The sequence below is a fragment of the Vombatus ursinus genome, unplaced genomic scaffold (genome assembly GCF_900497805.2).
Source record: "Vombatus ursinus unplaced genomic scaffold, bare-nosed wombat genome assembly UNPS02014811.1, whole genome shotgun sequence".
NCBI classification, from domain to species: Eukaryota; Metazoa; Chordata; class Mammalia; order Diprotodontia; family Vombatidae; genus Vombatus; species Vombatus ursinus.
Window position 1 is genome coordinate 16,452,405 of NW_020954589.1, and position 10,130 is coordinate 16,462,534.

The following is a 10,130-nucleotide window of genomic DNA, read 5'->3' on the forward strand; positions in this document are numbered from 1 at the left end:
GCTGTTTGAAATACATATTTTCTAGAGTCCTTTGAAGAAATTCCTTCAAGGAAGCTCAAAAATTTTTATCCTGGTGTTGCGGAACACAAAGATATTGCTAAATTAGTCCTGCTGCTTTCTTCTTCAGTAAATTCTTTAAGGAAAGCAGCTGCTGAAGCATTGTTGGAGTTTCAAAAATATAAAGCTCTTTGGACAGAGGATCGAGACGCTAGAGTTAAGGTATAGTTTCACTAATTTATTTACAAATGTTTTTCATCGGACTTACCTTGCATTCCCTTTGCTTGTATCCCACTGGTGGGAATGATGCCAAGGAAAGATGATACCCAGGGTCCCTTCCTGCTGTCAGGGTGTGTTGTATTGTTTGAGGCTTGGCTTACACATCTCTACACCCATTATCCTATAGTCAGAAAAGTATGTCATCATGCAAGATTTCCTCATAAGTCATTTCACATTAGTGTTTCACAAACTAGGGGCTATGGGAAAGTTTTTGGAACTTTCCACGACACCCTCCTGCTTGTGGCTGTGCAGCCCAATTGTACACCCTCTGTCAGTGTGTTAAGCATTGCCATGGTATCACTGAGGGTGTTCAGGCTGAGTGGATCCATCATTTTCAGCTACTTAAATTTCTCAGCCATAACCAGAGTTTTCGAATTAAATTCAGGAAGGTTGAGACTTAATGCTCACTGCTGCACGTTTACTAGCTCTTTAATGCTAGATAAGTCACTTAGCCTGTCCAACACTCTTATTTCCTTGTTTATAAAATACGAATAATAATACACGGAGTACCTACCTCACAGAGCCGGCTGGAGACTCCACAATGATAAAGCAGGTCAAATATTCTGCATACTGAAGGTGTAGAGAGAGATAGGGGCTAGACCTGTGATTTCACTGGTTTAGTGAAATTTCTTTGGTGAAGAAAATGTTTCTACCAATGCAGGTCAGCACTTTGTCTGAAACTTAGAGTCACCTAAAGTACTGAAAAGCTAAGTGAATTGCCTGGGGCTATAAAGCCAGTATGTATCAGAGGTAACACTTCATCCAGATTTGGGGAGCTCCAACACCAGAGCTTTATCTGCTATGCTGTGCTGCTTTTCATTTGTAATCTTTAAAGTGCTATATAAATGTCATTATTGTTGCTGCTGTTATTACTATTTTCTGTCAGCATTAAGCTCTAATAGTGGATCTACTAGTGAAGGGCAGTCAGACTGCCATTTCATCTGGTGGCAGATTCTCTTAAGAACCAGTAGATGGGTGCCCCTTATTGCTGGTTTTCATTTCTGTATATCTAGTTGCATAGTTTACTGAAGCTGTTCAGTATATTGATGGTGAGCGTAAACACTACTATTCAGTTTGATTGTCTAGCAGGTCAAAAGGATCTGAAGAATGTTGCCTATTCCTTTATGTGAAGAGAAAGAAAACAAGAATTTATTAAATACCTACTATGTGCCATGCACAATTCTAAGTGATTTACAAATATTAACCTAATTTTATCCTCATAACAACCCCGGGAGGTAGGTGCTATTATTATCCCCACTCTATAATTGAGGAAACTGAAGCAAAGGTAAAGTAACTACACAGCTAGTAAGTGTCTGAGGCTGGATTTGAACCCAATCTTTCTGACTTTAGCCTATGCTCTATCCACTGTGCCACCAGGTACTTCTATGAGTGCCTCATGTGTTATCCAGAATCAGGGCCTTTTGGTCACTGGCTTAGAGATGTGGTTTTCTTTTCATCTTCATACAGGAGAAAGCAGGGGCCTATTTTGGGGCTTGCTGGTTTCCATGTGGCAGAGAGACTTGATAGTTGTCAAAGGGTGCTCTTATATCAGCATATTCACAGGCAGGTCTCAGTTTGTTATGAAGTTTTGCTCACTTGAGACTAGGCAGGATAAAGGCTGAAACCACTGAACTATCACAACTTTCTCCCCCAACTCTGTCAAGGATACCTTCTTCTTTTTTAGATAATTTAATATGATAACACATACTTAGATGTGTTGACACATATGTGATTTCACTTATGTTAATACTTCCTCCATGGATTCAGAGTTCATTGCCCTGAAAACACATATGTATAAGGATTTGAATACAAATACCTTTGTTAAAAGGAATCATTGAGATTTGTAACTGATGAGACTTAAAATATTTAACAACTGTTCAAATTACACACAGGAATTTTTGGCTAGCAATCCTTCTCTGACAGAAATCAGAGCAGAAATTCTTCATTATGCTACATTTGAACAAGAGATCGAAGAGTTGAAGCCTACTATTGTTGTGGGAGCACTTGAATTACATACAGGTATTTCCTTATTACATAAAGCATAGGATCAGTTAATTATTAGTAGTTACTGTAATATATATATATATATATATATATGTATGTATGTATTGTAAATGACCGATATTTTTAAAGCACAAGTGTTATTCTAGTGCCTATGTAGAACACAACTTGATTCTCTAATTTAACTTAGGTTAGAATAAATCCATAGACGAAAAAGTCTGTATAGGTTTATATAATACTGGGGGGGGCAGAAAGGAGGGGAGAAGAATCATTTAATAATGAATCAGGTGTACTATTATTATGAAAAACCAACCATCTAATTCCTTGTTAAATCTCCTGTGTAAACCTTGGAATGGTAAAAAGTTGTATGGTAACATAATGGAAATTGACACATAATGGTAACATAATGAGAATATAGGAATACAACTCCTACAGGTCCTCTAAGACTTGAAAGGGACTGATCAAGGCACACACAGCATTTCAGCTAGTGCATCCCCTGTAAGCCTCAATGAGGCCTAGTTGAGACAAACACACATGCATTCCCTTATGCGTGCTCCAAATCCTCACTCACTGGCCAGTGCTCTCTGGATTTATAGAGAAGGCAGTTTGCCAACATTAAGCTCACAGGTTAACTTTAGCAATATCATCATAGCCTAGCACAGCACAAGTGTAGTAAATATCACATTAAGTCATCCCTATATCTCACTCTGCAGTCATAGTAAAAGCTGTTTTCAACCATGATCATGGAAAATTTTATCTAGGATCCTGGAAACTGTTATCTAAAAAAGAATAGCAAAATCCTCTTTACTTACACTACACCCCTCCAGGATCCTGGCCTTACAATCTAAACAGGTAACACTTGGCCCTTAAAATCTACACAGGTGACACTTTGGCCCTTACGGTCTACATAGGTGTGGGCCCTCGAGCCAGGTAATCAAAGCATAACATTCACAATCTATAACAACATAACAACAACAATATAGGTTGTAACAAAATACAACAATAACATAGACATTATACTGGGCCTATACAGGTATACAAATAAGAACATGTTACCAGAGTGGCCACAAGGCCTAAAACAGACAAAAAGGTAACTTGCCTTCTTCCCAAGAAGTATGGCCACAAGGCATAAAACAGACATAGCACTCAGTATGTAACATAGTACATATCCCTTGTACATTCTTTGGGGACCAGAGTCTTTTGGGGAATGAACAGCCAGCTCTTCCTCATTCAGGTACTGTCCAAAGTACTGCTTATACATCAGGGGGTCCTGGGCCAGGGTCTTCTTCAACATAGCACATTCTACACCTGGGCCACAATAGGTTATAATCCCCTCAATCAAGAGGGTCCAATTCTCCTAAGAGAGTCCTCTTGGGGTATGTCCTTCTTTCCCCCTCAGGCTCACACCCTGTCATTGCAGGCTCCCACCTGGCATTCTAGGGTGAGCTGTCTCTCAAGTGAGCCAAAAAGTCTCGAGTCCTCGCACTGCCCTAGCTCCCGCCACTAGGTCTGGGGGGGCAGATGGGCAACAAAGTCAACAAGGTGGGCTCCCAGGGGCTGTGGCACTTTCCCTGTACTACCATGGAGAACTCCACCCCTGGGTCCCAACGGAGGGATGTAGCAGGAAAGCAAGCTCAGTGCTCCTACCTTGCTGAAAAGTTTTCATCTTGATCTGGGGCTGAGTCCTGAGCTCCGTGGCTCCTTGCTTCTGCTGCAGGTCTTGGCACAGCAGGCTCTGGGGGCCCCTGCCCCTGGCCTCGGTCTCTAGTCCTCATCTACTCTAACTCTGGGGCAGCTCATCCTCCCCTAGCCTCACGAGGGGGAGGGGCTACTCCAACCAGGCCCTAGCTTGGGCTCAGAGAAGTTCAAAAGAAACTTTTCCTCAGGCCAGGCCTCCTTCTCTATGTCTAACTGCAGCTTAGCTTTAACCGTTTCTTGTATCATCTAAGAGTAATTTTTCCTCCCCCTTCACTACAATAAATCCAGTCTTCCTCTGGCTCATCAGATAACTTTGCCTCTTGAGTGGAGGGAAGAATAAACAACCAAGCCCTAAGAATTTGGGTTTCAATCTCTAATATTTCTCTGGCTTTCTCACATGCCTCCCTTTCTTCCCATTCCTGAAATAAATTAGCCTGAACCTACTGCAACCAGGCTTCCACTGACAACCACTTGTCAATATTTTTTCTCACAGTGGCTAACTTTATCCAGTCTACAAACCATCCCACAAAACACGAAACTGAATTGACTGCTCTACCACCCCAACCTCCACAGTCACAAGGCTGCTTTTTCTCCAAAGGCTGCCACTCTGGCTTGTCTCCTCAAGCTTCTTCCTGCCAGTGGGGTGGGAGGGGGAAGGAGAGGTTATCTCCATGGAGCCCCACTCTGGGCCCTGGGGAAACCCCTCACGTTGTTGTTGCTGCTGCTTCTTCTGCTCGCTTGGCTTCTCTCAGGTTGCTGCTACCTGCTTCACTGCCTCTGCCACTGCTCCAGGGCTTCTCTCAGCTGGTCCTGAAGTCTGCTGCCTCTGCACTGCACACTGACTCTCCCACTCTTTTGGGGCTAAGTCAGTCCAGGTCTCCCACAGCCAGCCTACAACTCCCGAAGCCTTTCTTGCTCCCTTCTTATCAAGGGTACCCCAAATTTTCAGCAAAACTTTCTCAAGGCCTCTGGGGATAGGAGACACATCCTCCCACTCCTGGGGGGGGGTGGTGGTCCGTACTCCATTCTCCCATTTCTGGGGAAGGGTCCATAGAACCATGGTTAAAAAAATAACACATTCACCAAGGATAATTGGATTCCTATCCCAGTCCCACTAAAACCCCTAGTTTTATTGCTATTGGTTGGCCTGGTCTGCAGAAGCAGATCTCACTCGACTCCACCATGTATAACACAGGAGCCACTGGAGTTTTTTAGACTCCAGCCTCTAACAGGTTCACTCTTGATTTGGGCAGCCAGAAGGACAGGAAGACAGCTCTGGAGGGGTTACATAATAATTTATTCTTACTATTCTGTCTCAATGGGTTCCTGATAATGGGAGCACCAATACCTACAGGATCTCCTGATTGCCCTTCTCACAGGGGCAGGTGAGAATATAGGAGTACAACTCCTACCGGTTCCCCTAAGTCTTGATGAGGGCCGATGAGAGCTCGCGAAACATTTCAACTAGTGCACTCCCCTGTAAGCCTCAATGGGGGCTGGTTGAGGCAAATACACATGCATTCCTTTATGCATGCTCCAAATCCCCACTCACTGACCAGTGCCCTCTTGATTTATAGAGAAGGCAATTTGCTAACCTTAAGCTCACAGGTTAACTTTAGCAATATCATCTTGACCTTGCATAGCACAAGTGTACTGAATATCACATTGCCATCCCTATATTTCACTGTGCGGTAACAGTAAAAGTTGTTTTCAGTCATGATCGTGGGGAATTATATCTAAGATCCTGGAAACTATTATCTAAAAAAGAATAACAAAATCCTCCTTAAAACAGCTAAAGTTACTTACTACCTAGGAAGACCCCTCTTCACGTGGTTCATGCATACCCAGATTAATTCCTAGGAGAGCCTAATCCCAAGTGGGGATTACAGGCTTTTTCTTGCATTCTTGTTTTTTTTTATATTCTCTAATTATGTCCCTAATGTTGAAGTTTTAGGAAAACCTCAAGTAAATATTAAGTATGGCTCTTAACTAGAATATCATCTTTTAGATTCCCTTCTAGAATAACACTCCATGTATAAAATAGGTCAGGTATAGGACAGTATTTGTATCCTCTACCACATACATACACAAGAATGCTTAAAATAAAAAAAAAGAGCTCATGCTAATATAAAATGCCATATAGGTAAAACAAATACAGTAAGCCATCACACGTTATGCTCTCCCAAAAAGAAAAAGACAACTATGTAAGGACTGCTGAATAGATCTATCACTTTCATTTCAGTGGCAGGCTTTCTGAGCAATTTATTTTATACAGATTTTCTGGCCAACTAGGTATGACTCTTTAGTTCCTTCAGGGCCAGGATTCTCATTCTTGTTCTTTGATTCCAAAAAGCATCATAGTAGAGGGTGTCTTTCCTTCAGGGCAGCCAGCCTGATTGAGAGATCTAGAAATTCTTGAACTCCAGAAGAAGCCACCAAGCTGGAAAAGTCAATTTCTCAGCATATTTATGCTCAGAGAAAGAATCAGAAACAGAAGAATTAGACAGAAAAATGAGATTTAGTCTCAGATTCACCTAGACAAGTACATATTGATGATTACCATGTGCTTAATAGCCACTATAGCTATTAGGTTGGGAGAAGAGGAAAAATCGTCTCTTCACCTTGCTTGAAGTCTAAGTAAGAACTTGTATTTGCTGTGTCCCAAAAGAGGCCTCCTCAAAAGATATTAGAAAACATTTGTTTCCTGCTTCTTGTAGCCCACAAAGTGTGGCTCTCTTTGCTTGATCACCAATAATCTTAAAAGCCCTCTCCACCTTTAAACCACAAACTTTTAGAGCTGAATATACTTTAACAAGGAGCCATAATATATGTCTCACTAGAAGAAGGGGCCAAGTCCCTTGGGAAATGCTCCCATTTAATTCCTCCACTATACATTCCTCTCAGTTAAATTTTTGTTGCTTCCACTAAATTTTCTGAAATACTTTGTTTCGGTGGCTATAGCTTTTTAGTAAAGTTTGAGGTCTGGTACTACTAAATACTGGTACTACTCCTTCAAATTTTTTTTCATTGATTTCCTTGATATTCTTGATCTTTGTTTCTCCAGATGAATTTTGTTATTATTTTTTCCTAGTTCTGTAAAGTAATTTTTTGGTAATTTGATTAGAATGGCACTGAATAAGTAAATTAATTTAGGTTGCATTGTATCTTTTATTATATTGGCTCAGTCTACCCATGAGCAATTAATATTTCTTTAATAAATGATTAGAGATGTCTTTGTGTAAAGAGTGTTCTGTAATTGTGTTCATATAGTTCTTTTGTGTGTATTGGCAGGTAGGTTAACAAGTATTTTATATTGTCTGTAGTTATTTTAAATGGAATTTGTCTTTCTGTTTCTTCCTTCTGAGTTTTGTTGGTAATTTACAGAAATTGTGATGATTTGTGTGGGTTTATTTTATGTCTTGCAACTTTGCTAAAGTAGTGTTAATTGTTTTGATCAGTTTTTTAGTTGACTCTGGGGTTCTCTAAGTAAACCATCATAACATGCAAAAGTCATAGTTTTGTTTCCTTGTTGCCTATGCTTATTCCTTCACTTTTTTTTCTTGTCTTATTGCTATGGCTAGCACAATATTGAATGATAATGTGACAATGGCTATGCTTCCTTCACATTTGATTTTATTAGAAAGGCTTTTAGCAGATATGATTGACCTCTAGAGAAAATTGAATGTGGGATAAAAGGGAATATACCTTTTTCTCGGCAGTACATGGCACCTACACAAAAACTGACCATGTGCTAGTGTATAAAATCCTCACAATCCAATGCAGACAGACAAATATTAAATGCATCCTTTTAAGATCATTATGCAATAAAAATTGCATGTAGTAAAGGGCCATGGAAAGACAAGACTAAAAATTAATTGGAAACTAAATAATCTAATCCTAAAGAATGAGTGGATCAAAAAACAAATCATAGGAACAATCAGTAACTTCATCCACGAGAATGACAGTAATGAAACAATGTACCAAAACTTATGGAATGCAACAAAAGTGGTTCTTAGGGGAAGTTTTGTATCTGTAAATGTTTACATGAATAAAATATAGAGAAAGAACAGATCAATGAATTGGGCATGCAACTAAAAAAGCTAGAAGAATAAAATTAAAATTCCCAATTAGATACCAAATTAGAAATTCTGAAAACCGAAGGAGAGATTAGAATATAGAATATAGAGAATACAGAAGGGCTTCTAGCTTATCCCCATTGTAGATAATGCTTGCTGTTGGTTTTAGATAAATACTGCTTATCATTTTAATGAAACCTTCATTTATTCCTGGGATTTCTAATGTTTTTAATAAGAATGGATGTATTTTTATCAAAAACTTTTTCAGCATTTATTGAAATAATCAATTTTTTGTTTTTGTTTTTGTTATTGTTATATGATTATTCTTATAGTTTTCCTAACATTGAACCAGCCATTCATTTTTGGTGTAAATCCAGCCTGGTGATAATGTATGATTTTTGTGGTATATTGTTGGAATGTCCTTTTTAGTATTTTATTTAAATTTTTTGTATCAGTATTCATTAGGGAAATTGGACTAGAATTTTCTTTCGCTGTTTTGATTCTCCCTGGTTTAGGTATCAAGACCATATTTCAGTCATAGAAAAATTTTGGTAGGACTCTTTTACCTGTTTTTTTTTTTTCCAGTTCATGTACTGTTAGAATTAATTGTTATTTAAATGTTTGGTGGGTTTCACTTTTAAATCCATCTGGTCCTGGGAATTTTTTCTTAGGGGCCTTATTTATGGTTTGTTCAATTTCTTTTTCTGGTTTGTTTGGCTAGGCAATGGGGTGAAGTGACTTGCCCGGGGTCACACAGCTAGTAAATGTCAAGTGTATGAGGCCAGATTTGAACTCAGGTCCTCCTGACTCCAGGGCCAGTGCTCTATCCAGTGTGCCATCTAGCTGCCCCAATTTCTTTTTCTAAGATGGAGTGATTTAAGTATTCTCTTTCCTGTTCTGTTAATGTGAGCAATTTATATTTTTGTAAATATTTATCCATTTCATTTGGATTGTCAATTTTATTCACCTATATAGTTGGGTAAAATAGCTCCTATTAATTTCTTTTAATTCCTCTTAATTGGTTTTGAATTAACTTTTTCATTTTTGATATTGGTAATTTGAATAGGAAGATTGATGGAATTCTAGGGACAGAATTGAAGTGGAGGTCTGGAGTCTTCTCTATTCTCTATGCTTGGGGAAAATTTATTCCCTGGTTTTTTGTAGTGAGTAAAATTCTTAAGTAAATCTTAAGTATAGAGAGTATACTGTGGCCTCACCCTCCCAGTGTTAGCCCTGCTATATCTTCCCCTCAGGGTTCTAGGGGATATTCTGTGAAATTGGGATGTCTCTTCTCTGATAGTATTGGCTCAGGTCCCCAGATGTGTTCTGCCCCACTGTCAGCTACTGGTGAATGACTAGCATCCCAGTCCCATTCAACCAATTATCATTAATTAGCTTTTACAAAGTTAGAAAATCTAGCAAGACAGAAGTACGTACACTTTTCCCAAATGCTTTAGTGCCATGTTCTCCCTTATTCCACTTTAGGCTCACTCTTACTATAGTTTCTACATAGTTTTGGTTCCACTGAGTTGGCATCTAAGTTTGGCATTACTTCCTGGTCAGTCTTCTTCTCAGCTACTGCTGAGCTAAATCCTTAAGTTCACTCAGGAAGATTATTACTTATTCCTCATAGCTACAAAATATGACATGGACTCAGATTCCTAGAATTCTGGACCCTGGGTGCCTTCCAGGATCCTGGAGGCTCACTCTTCTGACCTTTCATAACTCACAAGGTTGGAGCCTCCAGGTTAATTTTCTTCATAAAATGAACAAAAGTCAAGGCACAGGACCATGGCCTATTTTAATGAGGCCACATGTTGGCCTCAGGGGAGAAGGCCAAAGATCTCTCCCATTTTCAGAAATCTTTGATGACATCAGTTGAGTCAGAGTGAGAGCAGAGATATCTACCAAGTCAGAGTAGCCAAAAAGAATAACCAGTGCTCTGGTCGGTAAGAGCCAGTGCCTTTTGAAAGCATTCCTAGTTCTAGCCACATGGCCAATTGAAAAAGCTTCATGTTCCAACATGACAGAACAGGAAAATGATAAATGTTGGAGAAGATGTGAGAAAATTGGAACACT

General features: G+C 39.5%; 1 protein-coding gene across 1 annotated transcript in view; it reads left to right on the plus strand.

The window, feature by feature from the left end:
• DNAH8 (dynein axonemal heavy chain 8) overlaps positions 1-10,130 on the plus strand; it is a 404,075-nt gene that overhangs the window by 121,281 nt on the left and 272,664 nt on the right. Inside the window, exons 26-27 of the mRNA XM_027876336.1 lie at positions 26-219; positions 2,169-2,295. Of these exons, the coding sequence (XP_027732137.1) occupies positions 26-219; positions 2,169-2,295 (321 nt within the window). The remainder of the gene's footprint in view (positions 1-25; positions 220-2,168; positions 2,296-10,130) is intronic.